Here is a 25,905-nt window from a genome sequence, read left to right on the forward strand (position 1 = left end):
AGAGACATACAGTGTGTAGGATAAGATCGTCCTCTTGAAGTGCCATGATGGATGGATTAAAGTGCGTGTGACAGATGCTGTGGCAGTGTGAGCTTTGTCTTTGTCCTTGAAGACAGTGGATGGAATGGAGGGCTGCACCTGGTCGGCTGTTTTCTGCACCTCGGAGAAAAGCAGGACGCTCTGCTTCTTTACCGAGGGAGCCTTCTGGTGGCAGGAAGAGGCAGGGCAGTAGAACTGATCCTCAGATGGAAACTGATAGTGAAACACCTGTTTGTTTACGCCAAGGAATGCAGTTGAAGTAGCATTGTTGGACAAGAGTCAACTCTCAACTCAACTCTCATATACACAGATCAGCCTCAACATTATGACCATCTTCCTAATATTGTGTAGGTCTCCCTTGTGCCTCCAAAACAGTTGTGACTCATCAGAGAATGGACATGGGCCTTCTGAGGGTGTCCTGTGGTGTCTGGCAACAAGATGTTGTTAGTGGGGGCCTTTGGGTCCTATGGGTTGAGGGGAGGGTCTCTGTGGATCATCCCACAGATACTTGATTAGTTTGGGATCTAGTGAATTTGGAGGCCAGGTCAACACCTTGTGCTGTTCTTCATATCTTTTGAGTTGTTCCTAAACTGCTTGTGTGTGTGCCTGTGTCAGACTCTAGCCTGCTGAGGATGTCTGCTGCCATCAGGGAGTGTCATTACTATGGGATGGGGGTGCCTGGTCTGGTCTAGGTGGGTGCTACATGTCTAAGTAACATCCACACCAATGAATGCCAGGTCCTAAAGTTTCCCAGCAGAACACTGAATTGTCACAAGATGGTCAATGATCTTTACTTCTCCTGTCAGTGGTTTTAATGTTGTGGCTGATCAGTGTGTGTGCAAGACTGCATATGTTTGTGTGTGTTCATTAAGCTGTAACAGTGTAACATGTTGTTTGTGCTCGTCCGCTTGAGTTTTGTTTACACTTCACTCTCCACATTTTGGAAGATGAGTGTTAATTGAGAGCTGAAGATTTTAAGCCTGCGTTCAAACAGCAGCTTAAACAGACCTGATACATGATATCATTATTAATACGTCACTAGTGTTTAGGTGTGGTGTTAGACTGCAAATGTATTATTTGAGTTATACAGAGAGAAGCAGTTCAAAATACTGCAGACCCAGTTTAACAATGATTTTGTGCTATCACTGCGACTGAGTGTCTATAAAATAATTTTAATGACTGAAGTGAACTTTGAACCTTACATTAGTCACCATATTTTCAGTTTGCCGTCCTAACAGATTTATGTACGCCAGGTGCTTTTACGACTTGTCTTGTTAGTTTGTTTTTCCGTTTAGGTGACGACTGACAAGATAATAAAGCCATCAGCTAGAAACTAAACACAGTCTGAGCATACGGAGAGTAATGAAAGATGAACTCTGATAGAAGACTGTTTGAATCTTTTTTTACATGAAATGATAGTCAGAATCGATGAAATGATAGTTTTATGGTCTTGCTTAGCTGCCAGCCTCTGTGAGGCTGCAGGTTTTTATGGCACAGACTTGAACTATTATAATGGCGGCCATATTTCAGAGAGTTCACTCTGAAGGCTGGAGCAGGAAGATTATTAAAGACTGCTTTTTTCAGCTCTTGTGAAATTATTAAACCTTGCTATTCAGTCATTTTTGAGCATCAGTGTAAAAAGGGCACTTTCATTGTTTTCATGTGGTCTTCTTCTTCTGTCTTCAGTGCTCAGTATCCGAGGAGCCCAGGAGGAGGAGCCTCCAGATCCCCAGCTGATGCGACTGGACAACATGCTGCTGGCGGAGGGCGTGGCCGGGCCGGAGAAAGGCGGCGGGTCGGCCGCTGCAGCAGCCGCCGCGGCAGCCACGGGCGGCGTCGGCGCCGACAACTCCGCAGAACACTCCGACTACCGGGCCAAGCTGTCTCAGATCCGACAAATTTACCACACGGAGCTGGAGAAGTATGAACAGGTGGGGACGAGCAGAACCTCATTCCTCCTCACCTGCTGCTCCAAAACACATTCAGCATTTTCTCCGATATAGTACATCATTAACTGAGCACAGCTCCTCTTTGTATAAAGATTTGCTATTTATTGTTGTGTATTATTAGTACATACATAAGACACCCCTAGTTAGACGTTGTTTTTTTTCCAATGGAAATTGATCAATCAGCTCAACTAGATAGATGTAAATGTTATTTTATCAGGTCATTTTATGTGAAAGCACTGGTTTAAACCCCTTTTTCTTTTCTTTAACTTTCCGTTCACAGTCCTCATGTTGCATTATTTCACTACAGAGCAGCTCATATCAAAGGTTTCTCCTCACCCATAAATGGATTCTTCTCATTTGATGGCAGAGATTGTATTTGGTTTCTTATCCTTTACTTATTCTTTACTGGACATCTGGATGGAGGCAAATTTCTATTCTGGATGAATCTTTGGCATTCTCAAATGTTTGGCTTGACTGATGCAAAAAAAAATTGAGCACGGCATATATAGAGCTACATGTTTGTATGTACTCTCTCAGGTTCACATGTGTCGCCTGGAGTCTTGTATAAACGTGCGGCTAAGGTGAAATAAAAAGTGCTTAGCATCCTGTCAGGGCCTTTTTCTTCAGCCCGTTGTCCATGTTGTGCACGCTGGGAAGAGATCCGTTCTGTGAGCATAAATAGAAATAGGGGGTTATAAAGAATAGATATTTTCCTGAGAATTTGTAACTCATTTTCTCAGTATAATAGTATAATGCTTTTGAAATCAGCACTCAGAGGACGGCTCATGACAAGCCAAGCTTTCAGAGCAGCTATCTTCGGCAGGCAAGCAGCCATTATATCAGTCACACACCAGCTCTTTTCCAAAGACTGTAACGTCTTGTCATTCCCTCGGAAGTCAAAGCGTTCTGGGTTTGTCATCTTCTCTGAGGAAGGCTAGTCATCGCTAACTGTCACAGTCAATATACACCTGAGCATTTTTGTGTCACCACGCTATGTACACCCTCACGCGCGTATGAGTGAGTAGTGTCTAGCGTGTGTGTGCAAGCAGAACGGCAGCGCGGTGCATCACTTTGACTGACGTAACCCTGGTGTTGACAAGCAACAGACACCTTGACTCTGAATGCAGTCATATCCAGTGACTGATTCAGACAGAGAGAGAACGAGGTAGACGGAAAGATGGAGTGAAAAGAGAGGGAGACAGTTTAAACCTCTTGAACGTGAACGGGACTGAAAGCCTGCTGTCATTTTAGATTTCTCTTCACTTGTCACATTTTCTCTTCCATTGAAGAGAAGTCTTTTTAATATTCAGAGCACTGCAAGTCTCGCTGCCTCCACTGTATGACTCCGCTGCCACATTTGTTTGGCATGAAACGCCGCGGCGTGTCGGCTGCTTTAATTTAGACTATTCTTATTACCTCTAACGCTACTGCTGTTCTACTGTCAACACCGCTTGTACGGGGCCAAGGCCTAGCAGTGAAGGTGCAGCCTCCCCCGAATCCAATTTCATCCTTTTGTTCTCTCCGAAGCTGTCGAGACCCTCCGATAGTTAATCTTTTTATGAATCCTGTCTGTCTGTGCATCCAGGCGTGCAATGAGTTCACCACCCATGTGATGAACCTGCTGAGGGAGCAGTCTCGAACACGACCCATTTCGCCCAAAGAGATCGAGCGCATGGTCGGCATCATCCACCGCAAGTTCAGCTCCATCCAGATGCAGCTGAAACAGAGCACCTGCGAGGCCGTTATGATCCTGCGCTCGCGCTTTCTTGACGCCAGGTCTGTGTGTGTCCTTCTATAAACCCACCCTCGTTTGATTGTGCTGTTCTTATAGAAAAAGGTTTTCATTGTTGATATATCCAGCTGTGTGTTTACCTTTCAAATCTTTTTTATTGTTTAATTTTACCATCTTTTAACCCTCATCTGGACGAACTAAAGCGTCTTCTGTTCCGTGTCTTTCTCTGTTGTTTCTATCCAGACGGAAGAGGAGGAACTTCAACAAACAGGCGACAGAGATCCTAAACGAGTACTTTTACTCCCATCTCAGTAACCCCTATCCCAGCGAGGAGGCCAAAGAAGAGCTGGCCAAGAAATGTGCCATCACAGTGTCACAGGTAACATGCAGGAAATAACTTATCCACAAAAATAATTTGACATCAGTGGGACTGTGGGCTTCAGTCAAGCCCTGGAGTCTCTGTTTGTAAAACTCAGATTAACAGCAGTTTAATTTATCTGGCTTAGCAATATATTGCGTTACAATAAGCTTTAGGGTTCCCAATCACAAGAACACCCCTCTCTCTCATAGCTTGGATGCTCAGTTTAATTAAAGTCCCCATTAAATTATACTGTAAATGATATATCTTGTGCCGTACATCACTTGTTTACCAGCATCGAGCTCAACATCGACAAAAAAAGGTTGTTTTGTACGTATTTTAGAGTTTGTCCTTTCTCGGGAAAACACAAAAGAAAATGTTGATGACTCATCCCGCACTTAGGGGCGTGTACTCATTTAACGTAAAATTAAACACTTCTCACCCTCTCTCCCCCTGCGTCTCCGCTTCACCAGCAGCGCTACCAGTTTTGTCTGTCAGCTCGAACATGTATAGGCGGTGTCTGCCTCTGGAGATGACCGATCAGAGCAGAGCAGGCGTTTTTCAGGGCAAAAGTTAGCGCTCTGCTAGCTGTTTCATGGGGACTTAAACAATGGACAAGATAAGACTGATACTCAACACTACATGCTGGGGTTATTTTTTTTGCTATATACCATTTTATTGTTAGTATTACTAGATGTGGAATTTTATTTTGTCGGTTTCTGGTCCAAGAAACAGCCTAAATCCATCGTCTGTTTGATATTTCACTGCTATTAATAGGAAGGATAAAAAGGAAAATAATCTGAGAGGAAACAGAAACAAAACGCCTTTACTATAAAGCCGGTCCATGATTCACTTTAACACGTACATTTGAATTACAATATTCTTTTTGATTAGCTTAAATATCCTGTACTCAACATCGCTGCTGTCTTGACAGGTATCAAACTGGTTCGGGAACAAGAGAATCCGATACAAGAAAAACATCGGCAAGTTCCAAGAAGAGGCCAACATGTACGCAGCGAGGACTGCGGTCAATGCAACCAGCGTGTCGGCTCACGGCAGCCAGGCCAACTCCCCGTCAACTCCCAATTCAGCAGGTGAGCTCAGGCTCCGATTTAAAGGCCAGCGGGCGATGATCAAAAGAAGCTCTACGGTTAGGAAAAAATTGCATTTGTCTTCTATACCAGCGCAGATGAAGATGGAGCGGGGTATATTCTGGTAGCCGAGCCCTGACTCAAGAATTCCGTCTCTGCTGCAGTTGCATTTAACAGAATGCCTCGATTCTTCTTAACTAAACCAATAATACACTTTAGCTTTCTTGCTCTCCTGGTTCCATTTTTATTTCCTCTTTCTTCTCTGCCTTTGCCGTCTGTCTCGCTCACTCATTTTCTCCCTCTCTCTCTCTCTCTCTCTTTGTTATTGACCTCTTGGTCTTGCGGACGCTAATTTTTCCTGCCTCTTGTCCGGTTGACCTCGTGTATGCCATTAAGCTGCTCAGAGGGCATGCGGAGTCTTTTGTCATATAGAGACTTTGCAACTGTATTGGATTAGGACCGGGTGTTGAAATCAAGTTACGCGATGGTCTCTTTACATCTGGGGAGCTGGGGTCCATTAAAGGACGACGGCGATTCTTTGGGTCTTCCTGCAGATCAATTATTACTTCCTTAATGAAACACTAGCAGTACGGACATTTAACAGTAATACAATCCATACGTCTTGCTTTAACGGGAACTTGAACAGTTTTATGATGAGAATCTGTCTGAATGTTCTTGTTGGTGGATTTTTCCTTCGAAATTATGGCTCGGTGATATTTTAATGTGCGCCTGTTGTATCTATCATGTGCAAGTTTATATAAAAAAAAAAAAACTCTTTCATGATGCTTGCCACCTGCTCAAACTAACCCACTTTAATGCACTTTTGCTTATGCATGATCATTTTAACTCCTTTTTCTGTCTCTCTCTTATTCTCTGTCACCTTCTTCTTTGTCCTACTCTCTCGCTCTCTATCCTCTCTGTGTATTCTCAGGTTCTGCTGGCTCTTTTAACATGTCAAACTCCGGGGACTTGTTCATGAGTGTTCAGTCCCTCAATGGGGACTCGTACCAAGGGGGGCAGGTTGGGGCCAACATACAATCCCAGGTAGGCTGCCTCTCCAAGCTCAGTGTCCTCTATCGCAAATTCCTTGAGATCATTCCTGATATTTGTTCAACCGCTGACCAGTCTGGGAGTCGAGATGCCCACAATAACTCGACCTACGCAGTGAAACAAAGGTTACCCTTCGCCTGAAGCTTCATATTAATGTAGAAGCCATTGTCAAGCCACAGTTGAGTAGACGACTGCAGACAGTTTTGGAAACGGTGCAACACTCATCAGCACTCCTGACAAGAGTTCACATAGCCACTGGTGCACTGTAGCTCCCTGACCTTGCCCCAGTGGACGGTCACGACCAACACAGTGTTACAACTCTCACCATAGATTAAGGAGTCTCTACCCACGGTAATATTCTCGTTTGGTTTTAATGCTTTTGGCATCGTCTCCTTATCCCGCCATCACTCCTTTTCTGTTCAGATCAGCTCTCGGAAGGCTTAAGGTCACTCATGAATATGGAAAACGGACGACCCTTGTGTGAGATAAAGAGCTCTTCAGGGTTTGTCCTTAATTATTGGAGCTCGTGTTACTTTAAAAGGCTTAATTTCCGTCTCGCTCTCAGTGAGTTAGCGTTAAATGAAAGCAATAAAGTAAGTACAAAGTGTGACTTTGACTCCGGCTCTTTAGTGGAGCAGCCGGATTTATTGTGAAATCCAGGTGTGTTTTGTGTGTAATCAGCTACAAAGTGCATCCACGAAGAACTTCTCTGAGCTTGTAACAAAACTTTTATGAAAAAAAATAATAAAACCATATTTTTATTGGCAGCAAAGTCAAGTGTTTTGTTGTGAGGCTTCATTTCTCGCACTTGCTTCATTTTTATGCATGGTAAAAAAAAGCCTACATGTCTGTATATACAGTAAACATAACATACCAATGCATTATTTTACAAATGCATACATAATTAGTAATTTCATCATTTTATTGTGTTTTTTTGTCCTTTTGAAGCGTCCCTTATCAAGCTTGTAATAGCAGCCAAATCATTCCGATTCGCTGTTTCTAACCTTTTCCTGTTTATGCTACCCTTTTGCTATCAGACTGACCTTTCCTTGTGCATTGCTACCTTTTGTTATCCTGAGCTTTTGTCTGACCAGGCCTTTTGTCTGTGTCCCCGCTGTTCCAGGTGGATACCCTTCGCCATGTTATCAGCCAGACCGGAGGATACAGTGACAGCCTCGCAGCCAGCCAGATGTACAGTCCACAGGGCATCAACGTAAGACCTGTAAACAATCTTCTTCTGTCCTTCCTAACATTCCCTTGCTGTTTTATTTTTGCAATGATTCCCCAGCTGCGGGATGTGCATGGTATCGCCTTAAAATGTGTGCACACTGGGATGCCACTTAGCAGACTTTGCCGGGGTTGGGCTGTTGTCCAGCCGGTTGCCCCCCCCTTCCTGCTCCAGTCGTGCCCTAGGTGGCAGGCAACGAGGCAGCTACCAGGCTGCGTAGCTGGACATGCTCCTAGCCTGTCGGAGGATATTAGCATTAGCGAGGCACCTGCAGTCGACAGAAACAAGGACACAGGTGTCATCCTCCCTCCTAACGCTGCTCTCTCATTGGCACCATAGGACAATTCATACTTGCCTTCCCCTCTGAGACTGACTTCACACACACACAAAAAAAAAAGTTCCCAGTTGCTAATTCTTAAAATAACTTCTTAAGCAGCCTGTCAAAAGCTGGGCCAATTGTCTCGCTCTCCCTGCTGGGCCGGGCAAGGCGGGACAGGCAACACTGGAGGCAGTGTGTTAGCATGTAGATCCATAGCGACAGGCTGCGCGGGGCTGAACAGAATCAATACGACAGTCACAGGGACAGAAAGAGCGGGGCTTTGGGCTAACAGTCCAAGCACATTGGTCAGATCATTCATCCACAGGAACAGCAGCACTGACAGCCAAGCCTGCAACACTCCCCGCGCTAAAATAGGAACATGAACGCATCCAGCTTGCAACAGGCTCAATAGGAAGTAGTGTTTAATCAAATGTGCTGTGATTTAGACTAATGAAAGTTTAGGGAAACTCGCAAAGCAGAAACAATCATTTAAACTAAGTGTAGGTCGAAATCTGGTCTTGGCAATGATCCAAACCAATTAGCAACATTAGAAATCTCTAGCCCTCGTTTGTGCTTCTCGTGCAAGTGCAGAGGATTTACTGAAAAACAGGAAAACTTAAAACAGATTATTAATGTAATAACTGAATGCAGTTAATATAAAAAAAGTGGAAATACATCTAAAATATGTCAGAAACAAGACAAGGAGGATGATTGTTATGTGTCGTCAAATGACTTTATGGTTTCTTAAAAGATCCCTGGATATTTAATTTTCACAGAAACTAACACTTAGTGCTGTGGACAAAATGTAACGGTAATACATGACTGAGTGGTTAAAGTGGGGCTACTGATAATCTGAATTTCTTCATGAATTTGTGTAAATTAAGGAAGAAGAGCTACAATAAACAGCAGCGTTATACCAAGTCCAGTCCTGTTAAGAAATAAAATAAAATAAAATAAAATAAAATAAAATAAAATAAATTCAGATTCAGTGAGCAGCATGACGTGCAAGTACAAGACACTTTTAAGGAACAAAAAATAGAACAATACAAAGAATATACAAAAAAAACTACGTCAAAAATGTTTTAACCATCCAAACTGTCCATGGAGGATGTAAACATGACCGTAAGAGTAAAGTGAATAAAATAAATAAAATAAAAAGGAAGAAATAACATAAAATAAGATCTGAAATTAGCTACTTAATTTGCAAGAACAAAAACAGCTCTGTTATATCAGTAATGATGCTGCTTTATTAACATTTTAAACAAAAATTGCAGCGTTTCAGGAAAAGGCTCGTAAATGGAGTGTTATATTTATTTAGCTCTGATGATATTTTTTTCTCCCCCCTTTCGAAGATTTACTGGCTGAACTCTTGTGCTTCACCTCTCCTTCTTTATCCTTGAACAGCAATTACACCCTTCAAATTGCTAGTGGGTGTCGCCTCACTCAGAGACTGGAAATGTTTTTTTTCTCCTCTCTCTCATTCTTCCTCTTTTCCCCCTCTTGCTTCTGAATAAGATGACAGACGGTCTTTACGCAAAATAACAGGGTTTGGAAATAAGAGGCTGCCAAAGCACATTCCCTGCACTCGCTAATAGCATGGAAATTGCAATTAATGTCTTTAATGGTCTTTAGTCAACCTTTTATCATCGTGTGAGAAGGCTTCTATTTTAAAGTGCTATTTTTTTTTATTGTGATAATTTATTCTTTTATCAGGCGTCTCAGAGGTATATTCAGAGATATATGAAAGGTCTGTGTACTCCGTGTTTCATCCTCTCTGTTTATCTCACGTTGTGTCAGTCGTTTGGAGGAGAAAATGAGAGAAGTGGCCAAGAATATTTTTTTTAATGAAGCGTCTCATAAAAGAGAGTTTAAGTGCTGTCTGTTAGAGTTTTCCTTGGACAAAGATCGCCGTTGTTGAAGAAGTTTTTTAGTGGGTTCAGTTTTTATTTTTTTAAACTACACTCCGACACGTATTCTTTCATTAAACTTTAGATACGGATGAAGCTGGTGAGGTATTATTTAGTGTAGTTTATGATTAACGCTACTCAAACAGGAGTTCTGCTGCAGATTTAAACATGAATGGTGCCTTCTGCGACAAGAAGGTGAATGTAGGACTACTTAAAAGTAAAACACAGTGCCCATTGCAATGAAAAGACACAATATTTAATTTTTGAAAAAATGTTTTGGAAAAACACTTTGCTTAAAGCTGCAGTAATTACATTTAATTACATTTCATATCCTATCTTATTTTTCAGAGTGTGATCCTTCCTCTGAGTTTCTTTGTTATCTGGTGTGTCAGCTACTCTTTGTGGCTGCTTTTATGATTCTGTTTCGTTCTTTCTGACCGCCAGAGACGATTAACTCGTAGCACCACAGTTACATTCAAAAACCCTTGTTTCTCCGCCATGGTCTCCGCCACACCCCTAGTAACTGTAACCCACTCCATCGCTGTGAATGGCTGCTACCCTCCTCAGCTCCGGCGAGCAATGATTGCTGATTGATCGGGAGCGTCGCCACAGAAACCAGATTTAAAACTCTGCTATACTGTGATATGCAGATAGAATTACATGCAGCTGTATAGCTTGAATGGGGAAGTCGTTTGGCCCTGGCCTCAAGTGTCACTGGGCAAGACACTGAAAGCTGCTCCCAATGGCGGGAGAGCACATTGCTTTTCTGCCTTAACGCTTCATGAACCGCTAAGGTAGAAAAATACTATGTAAGTGGAAATGATTTACCAAAATACTACATTTAATGTTGACTATTTTCAAGGGAATTTACATATTTGATCTAACTTGTGTGTTTCTGGTATAGACTGTATAAAGGCAGAACGGCTGCTCAAAAGTGAAGCCAAAGCAAGTAGAGCTCCCCCTGGTGTCTGGCTGCAGTACAAGTCATAAGCTCCACCCCCTCCATGTTAGTGGATGGGACTTGGGCCAAAATAAAACACTGAAATACGCGTCAGATAATTTTTCAAGGATGGTTTCTGTCATTTTAAGTAGTTAATAGAGTGCTGACGCATGTTCAAGTGTCACTTTTTCTGGATATGTTTCGTTTTACTTAGTTATTTGATGCTATAGAAACAGGATGTGAAATCATGATGACTACCAGTTGCCATGCCAGCCGCTCCGCAAAGCAAAAAATAAATGCAGTGTTTAATTCAACATTTCATTGTAACTGGTGGAGGCAGAGCACAGCGTAATATGAGTTAAACGAAAACACGAGTGAGTATGGCAGTAAGTGTGGTCGGGTCATCAATATCGCGGCTCCGTGTGGCTCCACTCTCGGACCGCACTGCGCAGACTCTGATGGCGTTGCCCGTATCCACGGGAAAATAGCATCAATTTGGCCAATGCAAGGAAGTGGATACATTGTCCGTATTTATACAGTTCATAGTTTCTAGCAGCAGAACAGTATTCAAATGCAGTGTCATTGAGCTCATCAATGGTTTTGATCTTTCAACAATAAGAAAAATATACAGTAAATATTGTCACATCGTGCCTCCACTGAGGGTAACGCTTCCTTTCTGTCTTTTCTTCACAGACAAACGGTGGCTGGCAAGATGCTCCGACTCCTTCGTCAGTGACATCGCCCACAGAAGGACCCGGAAGCGTTCATTCAGATACTTCCAACTGAATCCATCCATCCCCACACCTCATCCACCAACAACATGGACTGACGTTGCTATTCACAGTATTAAAACAAAGGAGTTCACCGTCCCACAGTTTTGGCGAGGTGCTGTGAAATCCTAACCAGAAAAACTACAACTACAAAAAAAAAAACAACAAAAAACAATAATATTTCCTCTGCTCATAACGCTGGACTTTTGGGATACAAACAACAAGTTTCAAAATAAAAAAATATATATATCCGAACCAATCAGTGAAGACGTTTGTACAGATTTCACATTATAATCAGAGGGCTGGGGTTGCTTATTCACTCGTAATGTTTTCACTCATTATGATGACATGATAAGATAAAGTAAAGAAATAAAAATCATTGGTTTTAACTGAAAAATCCTTCATTCTACCTCTCAGCCACTAAAAAAAAAGTAGAAAAAATTGTCAGTGACCATTATTTGTTTTGTAAAAATGAAACTTTTGTCTTTGCAAGCAAGAGGCACATCTTCTTACTTACATTTCGTTGTCTCTCACCTATTCTATGGTACGCCATTTAGACTTAAATATTGCTCAGTTGTTTACAATGTGTGCTTGATAAAAGTATGTTCATCTTCCCCCTCTGTCTCCGACGAGTCCAAGCCGAGGAGATTTTACCTCTAAGGTAACCCTGTGAAGTATGTTATCTGTAAAACAATAAATAAATACTTGTCATCAAATCAGACAAGCTTGACATCCTTCATTAAGATGCAAGAACTTCAGTCGCGTCGCGCAGTGTTGGTTTTGGTTCTGCAGCATTATGGTGGTTACGGATTTACTGTGTCAATAAGAAAAACAGGAATCTTCTGTTGATCTTTGCTGGACGAGGAGAAAACTTTATTGATATCACCGCAGAGGAATTTATGACGATGCCAAAATGCTGATGTAACCAAACCAACGCCGTAAACAGTCCTCAAACATCCGTTTAGCAACACATTTACCGCGCCGTTTATTTTTCTACTCATCTGAATCATCGTATTTTGTTACTTAGCTCTGGTGCTACAATCAAGCCAACAATTCTGCCCCGTTGGGAAAAAAATAATAATAATAATAATAGAAATATCACTTTCTGCACAAAAGAAAGTTTGTCAAGGACGTCTGTAACTGAATTTGTCTTTCTACACATGAAGCCACAATCCACTTAAACGGGGAAGTCATTATGTTAATAGAGTTTTACGTTCTTACACAGTGGATCTTTGCTCCTATATCGACAGCGCCAGGGTCCAGAGAAGCTTGTAGCATGAAGCACACGGATCATCTGGACGCGCCTGAACTGCTGCTCAGCTGAGGACAATTTGATGTGAAGACATTCCACATTTTCTCCAAGTGTTTATTTGCATATAGATCAATATATTATTCTGCTGGTACTGCTCTAGTAACCATGGAGTTGACACCAAAACAAACACAGAATTCATGCAGTACGACCAGGCTGAGGATGGGATGGTTATTTCAAATAATGTGTTTCTGAGCGGTCTAACCTTGTTTATAGACACTTTTTATGTTGTGTGGCCTCTTCGGTTTTGTATTTTTCTTTTTTTTAATGGTATGCTTAATGTAGGCTTTTTATTTTCTTCGTTTGTTTTCCTGTTCTTGTGAATTAGCTCATGGACTTTCGACATGTGTTTATGTGCACCATTGTGCTTGACTTGCTTTGTTGGAAAGGGTTTTCAGCACATTAAAACGATGTGTAATACAGCGCCATCATACATCTGCATTTTTTCTTTTTCCTTCTTCTTTTTATTATTGTGGAGTTTTTGCAAGAGATGCCATCGGTGGCAGGAAGGCAGTCCCAGTCACTGCTGTGATAACTGAAAGTCAACCAAGGTTAGTGAGCCAGCAAACACCTCCCCTCCCCTTTAATGGATGTGGATCTCCTTGTCGTCCTTAAATGGCAGCTATTCAACATGTTAGTGTACATGCACTCAGACAAGCACATGGTAGATCAAGCATTTACTGTAGATGAAGAAAGACAAAGACTGTTCTTAAGAATTAAAGATTTTGGTTCAGTATAACTCAGTTTGCACAAAAACATGAGAAAAACCTAAATTAGGACATTTTGTTGTGACTTAAACTATAACAGTTTATGCAGGTGCAGCTCAAACTATTAGCCAGTTAATCAATTAGTCAATTAATGGAAAATTCCCAATTATTTTGCTAATTGTTTAGAGCCCTTGTCACTATTTTCAGATTTTACAAACCAATCAAGTGATTAATGGAGAAACCAGCAGATTAATAGTTATTAGGTGCAGTTGGATACAAAACGGCTGAACTAAGGAAGTTATATAACAGCAGGATTACGTTACTTAAAGAACATTTCCTGACCTTTGTATCATTGATGGACATTTACGTGTAACGGAGAATGTTAATAGTATGGTATTAGTGCTTTCACTTCACTTAAGGGTGTCACTTCTCTTCATTTCAATTCTTTATACTTTTACGTACAGTACAGTACAGTACGTCCTCTATAACATCAACATGATTTACACAACCCGGAGCCTGAAACCTCCAGAGCAAGCGCAAGAAAAACTCTGTTTAACAGGAAGAAACATTGAGCAGAACCAAGCTCATATCTGCTTGAGGCAGTAGAGAGACAGAAATGAAAAAAGGGAAGGACGTACACGGGCATCTCTAGTTTACTAAAGCAGCTGGACACTGTAGTTTTTAGCAAACGTCCCTCAAACAAATACAAGTCAGGCACTGGTTGTGGACTATTTTCAGCTGTGGATTTATACAACCAATCAGCCACAACATTAAAACCTCTTGGAAACTGTTGGACCTGGCATTCATGTGGATGTTACTTAGCCATGTAGCACCCACCTAGACCAGACCAGGCACCCCCCACCCCACAGCAATGACACTCCCTGATGGCAGCAGTCATCCCCAGCAGGATGCAGCCTGACACAGACACACACAGTAACGGTTTAGGAACAACTAAAAAAAACATGAAAAACAGCACAAGGTGTTGACCTGGCCTCCAAATTCACTGGATCCCAAACTGATCAAGTATCTGTGGGATGATCCACAGAGGCCCCTCCCCTCAACATATAGGACCCAAAGGCCCCCACTAACAACATTCTGTTGCCAGACACCACAGGACACCCTCAGAAGGCCCATGTCCATTCTCTGATGAGTCACAACTGTTTTAGAGGCACAAGGGAGACCTACACAATATTAGGAAGGTGGTCATAATGTTATGCTTGATCGGTGTACATATTTGATGCTCTAGTGAGTATTTTCTGAAAGCAACACAGTGTGATGGATTCAAAAGTAGTTTTGGACCACAGTGGAGGTCTATAGCACACACAGAGGATTAACACATCAGATTGACACCTGCAGACAGACAGAAAGAAAGAACAAATTAAATATTCAAAATATTTATGCCATTTTATTCTTTGCTTTCTGATAGAAAGATAGCAAATAAATTGAAAAGGAGAGGAATCGTGAGAGTCTTCAAACAGCACTGATGACATTATCTGGCTGGACAGTTGCATGTCTGACAGCATTACTTTCATGGCAGCTGAATATTCATAATTGGCCAAACAACAGGGGCGAGGGTATAAGGGAGCAGTTGGCGGTAAAGTCTGCGGACGGTCACAGGCCTTGACTGCTGAGCGAGTGTGAAATGCCAAAGCCAGACTGCTCCCCTGCACCCCGAGGGCAGCGAAGGAGCCGGCCTGCTCTCACCAACAGAGAGGGCATCAAAAACAATCTGACAGGACTTCATCCAGAAACATCTTCTGGCTTCTGCAGCATCACTCAGTGCTGCAGTACACACTCAAGAGCCCGATTATTCCAGCACCGGGCCTGCAGCTGCATCTCCGAAACATCAAGTGAAATAAGTTGAGCATGACAAAATATGTGTATAATGTTTTTTTTTTGGGGGGGATTTTGTTATGCAGTGTAGTTTTAACACCTCCCCCCTTCCTCCGAGGTGGTGACACTGTGCAGGCTGATTGAAATCTAATGTTGCTGTTGACATCTGCCTCCCCAGCTGTCATTGTGGCGCTGTTTAAATTACTGCTGCCGTGGAGGAGCACGGGTGGGTGGCCCAGACACCTTGTCTCCCCTTCTCAGCAGAGCCCAGCAGACTGCTCTAATGTGCAGTGACACGGCAGCCCAGACCCTGCTGCTGCTGCTGCTGCTGCTGGACACACTGACCACACGAGTCTCTGGGTCGCCCATCCGAAATTCACTCGTTCACACACTGTCACACAGATGCAAATATATTGTGCACAAGAGACCGGGTGTGGCATTTTAATTTCTTAAATTACAAAAAAAATACAAGTCTTTCTTTGATTTTGTTTTTTAAAAATATGATGTTCAAGAGGGTGTGTGAATTAAAAAAAAAAAATGCAAATATTCAAATAGATTAGAAACAAAATGTATGGCTCAGAACAAAAGCAGTGCATGGGGAGAAAAAGTGTCTGTATGTTTCCACTAGATGGCGACGTTGACACACTTTTGTAACGATGTTGTTTAAATGAAAGTGGAAGGTGTTTATGTCTAAAGTAAAAGTACTTTATTGTCACTTTTATGTGCTGCACATATGGTGCAGAGGATTGAAACTGCGTGCAACAAGTCAAACACTAAAAGCATAAACATCTGAGAGTAAAAAAAAAAATAGATGTCAATAAATACACATATAAAAACGAATGCACGTAACAGATTGAAGTGACAACAACGGATTAAAGTGGCATGTAGGGCACAGAGAGCAGTCCAATGTTGCATGAAGTGGCAGGTGCAGTACTGTCAGTATTGTCAATATTGTCGGAAGGGAATTTTGAGTTTCCAGCAACAGGAACATCACAGTTGCCGGTACAGAAACTCCAGTCATCCTTGCCAAAACCTGACGCCCCTATAGGTTGATCACACGGTCTACTGCTTTCCTTTCCAGCTGATCTAGCTCTGTCTTTCTTTCTCTTTCTGTGGGTGTGTGTTCATCAAACAGATGACTCTCACTCTCCTGTGCTGGCGTACACTTCTTCCCTTCAATGACTGCAACAGCTCAAGGATGTTTTTTTGTGCAAAATCTGGCAATTCTGTGTTTTGTTTTGTTTTTCTCAGCTGCATTTGCATTTCTTAGTTTTGAAAACACCATGCATTAAGGGATTACAACTTAATTTTATTAGTTCCAATAACTCTATTGCATTGTCTCTTTTACTCGAGCCTGCTATGATCAAATAGATTTTTGTTGTTTTCCATTGCTTTTCCATTTTCAACGAAGGGCTTTTCTTGCTGGTTTATTCCTAAATTAGGGTTCAGAGTGCCACTGCCTGGTATGAATAAAAAGCTTCCCAGCCTCTGAGCACCAATAAACTGAAAGGTGGGCCCCCTGAAAAGCAGCACTGTGACTAACAACGTGTAAACCTTGTGTTAGAGCGCCCCTGGCGGCTGTAGACTCACCGACCTGCAAACTGTTTGATGATGGTGGTGGTGGTGGTGTTTAACATTCCTCCACCGCGACGCTCCTCCTCTCCCCTTACAGTGCCAAATCCCCGTGCAGGCACTGTGCGCCACCACTTTTTCTCTGAGACAAAAACCTCTTTTGTGTCGTCGGAAAACAACATGGCTGAAGTTGCCGTCCAGTCCGAAAGAAGAAGCGAGGGGATTGTGGTAATTAGATAAGAGGGCTTGACAGGGAGTGGACAAGTGTCCAACTGCGCAGGGAGAAAGTTGTGCACCCACGGATGCACGTTCTGCGCATTCAGACAACTTTGCGCAACCTCGTACATGTTAACACGTGTTTCTCCTGCAGATGTGAAGCTCGTAGTTTGCAGCCGTCGTGTCTTTGACTACTTGTTGGCGATCGGCACATGGCTGCAGCATAATGTTTATGTTTCTCCTCCCAGATTAACGATGACTGGCCAGGCTACAGTTTAGACCTCTTCAGCTATCCAGCTCACTACTCCGGAGATTTAGAGTGTGTCGTCGTTCCCCATGGCGTGATTATGGACAGGTACACTTTACTAAAACTTGGAGAAATATTCGATAAAAACCACGTTTTTCTTACTTTTCTGGCATAAAAATAAATAAATAAATAAATAAATCTTGGCTTTTGGTAGATCTGAGGGATCCTGGTCAGATTTAGGGGAAATCTTTTATTGCAGACATTACACATGGTATGATCCTGGTGGGGTTTTTTCTACAGAAATCTGAATATGAATGACAATATGAAATAATGTTGAGATTTCTTATGGAATTTATGGAAAATCAAATCCAATCAGCCTAATACAATGTTGTACTATTAATTATTACACAAGACAGAAGGCTTGACATGTAAAACAAGAGCCATAAAATCAAACACTGAGGAGGACTGTCAGTTTGATTGTCATGAGAGCAGAAGTATTAAAAGGTATGAAAATAGGTAGATAGTTTTCTTATTATCCTGACAACTCTAAATGTATTATTTGTCCAACAAGAACAGCATTACCTCTGCTCATTTAACCATCAAGTGTTTACTTATTCAAAATGGTTGCAGATTCATTTTCTCCCAGTATACTACTTATCAATATTGAAGAATCTGCACAGTCTTGTTCAGAATTACACCTAAACCTTTTCTGTTATAATAATTTTATTCCACGGAAAGTTAGAAAACTTTAGGAAAGTAGCTCTTGATAATACTGCACTTCTTTAGTCCGTACCTTTCTTTAAATCTTACTGAATTTTATGTATTACCATAAGACAAACAACAAACAAGAGGCCTACAAGCAAAGATCGCTGCGAGCCAAAGACTTGTCAGCTCTTTTCTTTTTCTTGCCGTTCACAGGACAGAGCGCTTGGCTCGAAACATCATGGATGATCTGGGGGACCATGACATCGTGGTGCTGTGTGTGCTCAAAGGAGGCTACCAGTTCTGTGCCGACCTGGTGGACAGGATCAAGGCTCTTAGCCGCAACTCCAGCCGCACGATCCCCATGAGGGTCCACTTCATCCGTCTCAAGAGCTACCTGGTGAGCCGCCGCGGCAGAGGCGCACTCAGCCGCTGACAGTTCGGTTTAAGTGGTGTGTTTGTGAATGGAGAGGCACTTTTCGTGCTTAAGATTATCAGTCGTGATGACTGTGAGTCTCATGACTTAGTCAGAAGATGTGTGTTATGTTTTATACAGTATTAAGACAGTTGGATCTTTGTGCAACTTTGCGTCGAATGTGCAGTTTTCATGTGAGATCATGATATTACGCAATTGTGTTGCTCTGTAATCCACACGTTGCTTTCACACATAGAAATGATCATGAAATAGAGCCGTATTTACACTGATCGGCCATGTTCACCTGCGTAATATTATATAGGTCCCTCTTTTGCTGACACAACGGCCCCCCTGAAGGTGTCCTGTGGTATCTGGCACCAAGACGTTAGCAGCAGATGTGGCTAAGTCTTGACTCCCTGACACCTTTCTGTCAGAAACAGCGCAAACTTTTCCAGCAATTTGAGCTACAGTTGCTCGTCTGTCAGATCAGAGCACACTGGCCAGCCTTCGTTTCCCCACGTACATCAATGAGTCATTGTCATGGTTTGGAGACTCTGCTCTGGCCCTTGACAAAGTTGCTCAAATCCTTCCACTTGGCCATTGTTCACTCACTGCCTTATATATTGTGCCGTGGTGTCCTGATAATCAGTGCTATTACCTTCATCTATCATAATGTTATGGCAGATCGGTGAAAAGACAAAATTACAAATTGGATATTAAATAACAATCATTCCTTGTATTACTACAGCAGTACTACAAAACTGTGAAATATTCCTTTTTTCTTTCTACAGAATGACCAGTCGACGGAGGATCTTCACATACTTGGAGCTGAGGACTTGTCTTTTTTAGCCGGCAAGGTATTGATCTAACTTCTCTCACTGAAAACATCAACAGGCATCTAAGTGAAACCCTATCGCATCATGCTCTATTACAGTAACACAAAAACACCCAAGTGGCGTGGAGCTTATTGATAGACGGCTGCCTCAAGAGGGCAGCCTTCCCTCTAATCTGCTGCCTCCCCCTCCGTCCTGAGGAAACGGCTCAGTGCTTCCGTAAAGGAGATCAAAGATGGCAGTTTCTGACAAACCCAGCAGTGATCAGATACCAGCTGTTGTAATGCGATTGTGTAAAGGCTTATTGCGCTTTATCTCGGCGGAAACTAAATGTAAATTTAGTGTAAATGGGAGGATGTAGTGAGCGCATATCTCGGTTGATCAGGAGGATGACAGTGATCTTGTTGCTCGCTCTTCCAATGGTTGTCTTGTTATCATGTAATCAGAGTTGATGCTAACTGAGCTGGGGTGTGAGTTGTGGCTGCAGCCAACCTCTTATATCAGCTCCTAAAATTGTGACACACTACAGACCAAGATTAACTGGAAGAGTTGCATGGTGTGCGGTCTGTTGCACAAAATATCTTATTTTTATTTTTGTTTATTTTACTTATTCGGCACTGTATAGTGTTGCAAAAAAATTAAATAACTAGTCTAAAGGAGTAGAATAGTCTTTCAATGCAATTTCTGTAAACAATTAGGTTGTTTGTCTTTACAGAAAACTAATTTGAAAATGGTACAGCTTTGAAATGTTCCGTATAAGCACTACAGGTGCAAATGATTCTCTTTCTATTGACTGATAAGATAAGATAATCCTTTATTTATCCCACAGTGGGGGATTGATTTCTAGATCAATTCATTGTTCCTCACAGTGCCAAAAAAAATTGAAAAATTCCAGTCACAGTAGTCCAGAGAACAACCCAAGGCGTCATTTTTATATTGTTTGCTTTGCCTGCTAAACACAGAAAGACTTACTTTTGTTTCACAAAATAATGTGGAAAAATTGTTATGCAGTGAATTCGTTTTTTATTTACACAGCCTGTAAAACAACAGTGTTCTCCTGATTCAATAACTGATGTCGACAGTTTCACATTTTATTTCCTCATCTGACCAAAACATTAAGGCAGGGACACACCGAACCACCATACAAGAACTAGCGAAAACTGTGCCAGAAAGTTGGTCTGATAGTAGGTGGTCATGTCGTGGTGAAAATATTCCTTCATTTGAACGTTCAGATTAAACATTCAGATTAGACAAAGATGTGAAACGACCAGTGCCAAAGAAAAAGGACGGAAAAACTAGGGCAGCAGTAGGGCGCACTGACGTCCAGACACGGGAAAACGACGGACCGCTAGCTTGGTGTGTCGCAGCCTTTAAAGCTACAGTGCAGAACGTTTGTCTCCCCCTTCTGGCAGAGAGAGTAATTACACAAACTCTGTTGATTATAGCTTATGACCTATAACTACAATCTATCATCCCTCAGTTCCTTCTTTCATCATTCTCCCACTAGGGAAAGCTCCTAGTTTCCTAGTAAGGAGTATTCATACTCCTAGTTGCTTTAGGCCTCTCCGCCTCCGTGGCTCCGTCTCCCCTGTTCAGCATCGGCAAACCAGGATTGTTGGTCAACACCAGTAGGCCATGCAGCAATGTTGCCACGGACTCACCATTTAAAACTCCGGTATGCTGCCAAACACACGGACATTTACCTGCTGCTGACGACCTGAATTAGCACTGTGTGAACCTGTTTGGCTTGAATGAAATAGACACTCATGTATATGTAAAACACACACATGCACTGTGCCTTTAGGAACTCAAGCGATGTCTGTTTGCATGCCTGCATCTTGTTATTGTTCCCACACTTCTGTACATCTGCATGTGCTCATGGAGGGATGTATCGCCTAACCGTTACTACAGAGTCATAAGTCAGCCACGGCATTTTTAGGAACATGTAAATCAGCTGATCTGAACGCTGGGACACACCCACACACTAATGCGTTCTGTAAGCAGGCGTGGCGCACACGGCTGAAACACGAATAGGATGTGAGGTAGGAAGCTTGAGTCACTGCCGGCTGCTTTCCCCACAGTATTTCAAGTGTGCCCGTGAAATCCCTGATCTCCCCGCGATGTACGGCTAAATTTAGTCGTGAGCTGAGTGATGCTTCTCCGGAAAACGGCAACTGTGTGACAATGCGCATAGTTCACTTACACCTTCACCTCCCCGCAGCGTGGTTTACAGGCAGCCGCTTCCCCCGATTACGTGAACTGTACGGCTCATTCTTTTGTATTTCTCTGCAGGGTTTACTGCACTCTAAATAAATCTGTATGAATAATGAGGCCTTAACGAAGCATGACTGCACACTGAGATGAATCCTTTGTTTGAAATGTAAACTCCCACTTAAAGAGTTTTTATCTTGACCTACCTATGTTTAAGTGATTCTTAGATTCTTGACTCTTAATATAGATAGTGGCCAGTTGTCTCTGCCCGATTAGACAGGCATTTGCAGAATTTCAGCTATTTCAGTGTGACATTCAAAGCAGGCCTGTTGACACATAGATTTACAATCTATATGTGGCTCGTATTTGTCTGCGGCTTTTGTTTATAATGCATAAACATTGATATCACACGATGTAATAAAATCCTTATGTTCTGGTGTTAATAAATGTGGTCGGGTGTGGCTCGGCTGATAACTCATCATTAAGTACTTCTGCTTTTAATCATATCCAAAACGAGAAGCTCATGCATCATGATTTCCTTTTAGTTCTTCCTTCAAGGTCACAATTTGTCACTAGTTTAGACCTACACAGCTGTTTTACGTTTGTGCATGTGTTGTCTTGGAATGTGTGTGGCTGATCAGAGGATACAGGCAGTTTGTTATCTGTTTCTAATCAGGAATAATTGTTTGCTTCCCTCCCTCTCTGCTCTCCTCATCACGCTCACATAAGAACGTACTGATTGTGGAGGTGAGTCAGCCATGCTTTTGCTTCTCTGTTTTTCCTCCTCCCCAAATGGGCCTATTGTATTTCTTGTTGTTGTTGGTGATCCAGGTCAAGAGGAGTCATTTAAAGTTCTTTTTTTTTTTTTTTTTTTTTTTTTATACTTTTCCAGGACTTGACTTCAGCATGAGGAAACTTTATAATTGTCTGACCTATATCTGGGAAGCCAGAGAGCTGTTTTCCATGACTGCAAACTTTTCCTTGTTAGCACAATAGCTGAGTCCTATAATAGGTGCACTGGAAAAAAAGACATGTACAGCAAAGACTTGAATGAGGTCACTCAGGATTGTTCCTGTAAACAGGCTGCACTACAAGTCAGTGCCCAACTATTTGTGAAGAAGCCTTCCCAGTCATTAAATGACTCTGATAAACCGGCTGGAAGTGACTAGCAGGAAGATTATTTAGCAGCCAGAGAGTGATATATTTCCTCTCCGAGAAACTAGAGCAAAACGAATCAGGTTTCAGAGATGTAATCTTCGAAATAAAGTTCCTTTGTTTCTGCAGAATGTGTACATCAGCAACGTTTAGCCAAATACATAAAAAAAAAAGGCTCAAAAAATCAAATCATTCAGGCTTATTCTATAGATATTAGATATAAATTAAATGTATGTATATCGTCTGATGTGCAATCAGGGTCCTACATTTTAAATGTATTTCTTAAATGGTAGCTATGCCCTTGAAAGACAAGTCATTTAAATTGCATTACCTTTAGCAAAAATCACCAGAATACGATTTAAAAACACAATGAAATAGAAAATAAAAAGATGAGTTACCTAAGTTAGTTTCATACTTAAAAAAACATAAAAAGTTGATGCACAGCAGTTTTTGTGATGTAAGAAAAAATCAAAGATGAATTGTATGAAAACTTTAGTACATTTATTTTAAAAAGTACAATGTATGTAATACCAATTTCACAAATCTAAGACTTTTTGAGTACCGAAGTTAAGATGTGCCAAGCCGACAGACTCTCACCCAGACAGTGCTGTCAGAAAATCAAAGAGTGTTATTTTACATTTTTAACTTTTTTCTATGAAATATGTCAGATTAGTTTCCAGTTAGATTTTTTTTACATCACATTTTTTTGGACCTTCTGTATCTAAGTTAACAAACAGCATTTCTGCTCAAACCCTAGTGACTTTTCTTTCTGGGTTTAACCTCTGTTCATGTCCAGTCACGGCTTAAAAAAGTATAGATGTGTAATACCGCTCCGTCTACATGTAACACATGTTGACCTACAGTGCACTAACATGACCCACCAAACTTCTGTGGCTTTTCTCCACGTCTACTTTAACCCCTGTCCTAATACAAGAGGTCAGATAATAAGAATAAGAAAAACCTTTATTAGTCCCGCAATGGGGAAATTGCAGAAGATGCAGTTCTGTGTAAATTATCACATGTTTGTTTTGAAATTCCCTTTTTTTTTTTTTTTTTCATTTGTAGAGTGCTCATAGTTACGGAAAACGAGTACAGTGTGACGACGAGCCAACAACTTCCTTTTCACTTGACCCCACAATTTGTGATGAATCTGGTTTTTGTCTGCATTTTTTCGTGTTTTCCTCTTCTCAATCTGGCTTTTGTGTCTCTCTCCTCCAGGCCATCGTAGGCACCGGAAAGACGATGAAGACTCTCCTGAAGCACGTTGAAGCCTTCAGGCCCAAACTGATCAAAGTCGCAGGGTAAAGATGTCAAAACACGCTGCTCTGTGAATCACTGTTTCCAACTTCCAGTCTAGACACACGTAGACCAACGGAGACGAGAATAAGCGACGCAGAAGTCAGGAGCTACAGTTTCAAAATGAATACTGTGTCTTGACGTCCTACATGACGGCGAGGAACGGACGTTGTAACATAATCTGCTTTTGTTTTCCCTCAGATTGCTGGTGAAGAGAGTACCAGATAGCACAGCATGCGTTCCTGACTGTACGTACCTGACCTACCCTTTCATGTGCTTATGACTCAGTTTTTCATTCGCATTAAAGCCACTGTTGCAGCCGATTATTCGGTGAGTCAGCAAACTGTGGGAATATGTGCAATTAATGTTCCTCTTTGTCATTCATTTTATTTCCAGACGTCGGCTTTGAGATACCCAATCGCTTTGTGGTCGGATATGCTTTAGACTACAATGAGTATTTTAGAGACCTCAATGTAAGTCAGTGCCTTTTATTTTTTATTTTAATCACTCACAGTATAACCGTTAAGCTGTTTATATGGCTATGGAAGTGAAGTAGGAAAGACTCCATTTGCACCGATCAGCCACAACATTAAAACCACTGACATAGACGATCTCGTGACAATTCAATAGTCTGCTGGGAAACTTTTGGACCAGTCATTCATGTGGATGTTACTTTGACATGTAGGACCCACCTAGGCCAGACCAGGCACCCCAACCCCATAGCAATGACACTCCTTGATGGCAACAGCCATCCCCAGCAGGATGCTGCCTGACACAGGCACACACACAAAAATGGTTTAGGAACAACTAAAAAAAAACATGAAGAACAGCACAAGGTGTTGACCTGGCCTCCAAATGTACTGACATCCTGTTGCCAGACACCACAGGACACCCTCAGAAGGCCCATGTCCATTCTCTGATGACTCACAACTGTTTTGGAGGCACAAGGGAGAACACATCTTCCTCTTTGAGTCCTTCAACCACCTTCTGGAAGAGGTTTACCACTGTGATATTTGTGCATATCCAAGAGTTAATGATATCCAAGACTTCCGTAATGTCTAAAAGTACTGTCCAGGAATGTGGACTTTCATTTTGGCCATGCATATCTGCATATCTGTTAAAAATCCCCAGTATTCCAAATGCACAGTATACATGTCCAATGCATGCTCCTAAATCCCAACTAATATTGTCCATGTAAACATAATGAATGATTCATATATGCATCAAACCAAGATGCTTTTGTATCGAATGCTGTGGAACTTGTTTATAGCCTACATTTTGACTATGTTTTTCTTTCTTCTTTTTTTTTTAGCACATTTGTGTGATCAGCGAAAGCGGGAAGATGAAATACAAGATTTAAAGAGAGGAGTGCAAGTGACTGTCACGCAGATGTAATCTAATCTACGGGGCAGCCGTGGCCTACTGGTTAGCGCCTTGGGCTTGTGACCGGAGGGTTGCCGGTTCGAACCCCCGACCGGTAGAAAGCGGCTGAAGTGCCCTTGAGCAAGGCACCTAACCCCTCACTGCTCCCCGAGTGCCGCTGTAGCATGGCAGCTCACTGCTCCGGGTTAGTGTGTGCTTCACCTCACTGTGTGCTTTGTGTGTTCACTAATTCACGGATGGGATAAATGCAGAGACCAAATTCCTTGTATACACAAGTATACTTGGCCCACAGACCTTAATCCTTAATCCTTAATCCTTAATCCTAACAGCAAGCCCAGACATTTCCCCAGAGATGGCCTTCACTTACAGCTGCTATCGTGACATCTGATCTCGAGCATACCTGTTTTCCCTATAACATTCCTTCTAACAAAATCTATTTTAACAACACATGCTGAGAGTTAACCGGCAGTTTTATCAAAGTGAGCGCATGTTTTTCCCCGTTTTAAAAGTTGCACTTTGATTCTCGGCGATTACAAAACTGGTTCACGTGAAAATATGTTTTAGCATTGGGAAACCACAACAGTTTGTTTTTGTCTGTCTGGAACACCCGTACTGTATCAGTTCTTCTATGAGCTGTGAATGA

General features: G+C 42.0%; 2 protein-coding genes across 3 annotated transcripts in view; both read left to right on the plus strand.

The window, feature by feature from the left end:
• Nucleotides 1-13,484, plus strand: part of pbx1a (pre-B-cell leukemia homeobox 1a) — a 46,670-nt gene extending 33,186 nt beyond the window's left edge. Inside the window, exons 3-9 of one of the 2 annotated variants that reach the window (XM_084546532.1) lie at nt 1,726-1,970; nt 3,574-3,764; nt 3,964-4,099; nt 5,013-5,172; nt 6,101-6,213; nt 7,343-7,432; nt 11,307-13,484. In XM_084546532.1, the coding sequence (XP_084402658.1) occupies nt 1,726-1,970; nt 3,574-3,764; nt 3,964-4,099; nt 5,013-5,172; nt 6,101-6,213; nt 7,343-7,432; nt 11,307-11,399 (1,028 nt within the window). In that variant the 3' untranslated portion in view covers nt 11,400-13,484. The remainder of the gene's footprint in view (nt 1-1,725; nt 1,971-3,573; nt 3,765-3,963; nt 4,100-5,012; nt 5,173-6,100; nt 6,214-7,342; nt 7,433-11,306) is intronic. The other variant, XM_084546531.1, reaches the window with a different exon arrangement.
• Nucleotides 13,485-16,594: 3,110 nt separating this feature from the next.
• On the plus strand, nt 16,595-25,307 carry LOC311489691 (hypoxanthine-guanine phosphoribosyltransferase-like). The gene is made up of 9 exons (XM_084546886.1): nt 16,595-17,032; nt 17,269-17,375; nt 18,186-18,369; nt 19,176-19,241; nt 22,158-22,175; nt 23,802-23,884; nt 24,081-24,127; nt 24,276-24,352; nt 25,192-25,307. The coding sequence occupies exons 1-9, from the start codon at nt 16,841-16,843 to the stop codon at nt 25,237-25,239; spliced, it is 822 nt and encodes a 273-aa protein (XP_084403012.1). The 5' UTR covers nt 16,595-16,840; the 3' UTR covers nt 25,240-25,307.
• Nucleotides 25,308-25,905: the final 598 nt, after the last annotated feature.

This window comes from Chelon labrosus (assembly GCF_963514085.1).
Source record: "Chelon labrosus genome assembly, chromosome: 6".
In the NCBI taxonomy this organism is placed as follows: Eukaryota; Metazoa; Chordata; class Actinopteri; order Mugiliformes; family Mugilidae; genus Chelon; species Chelon labrosus.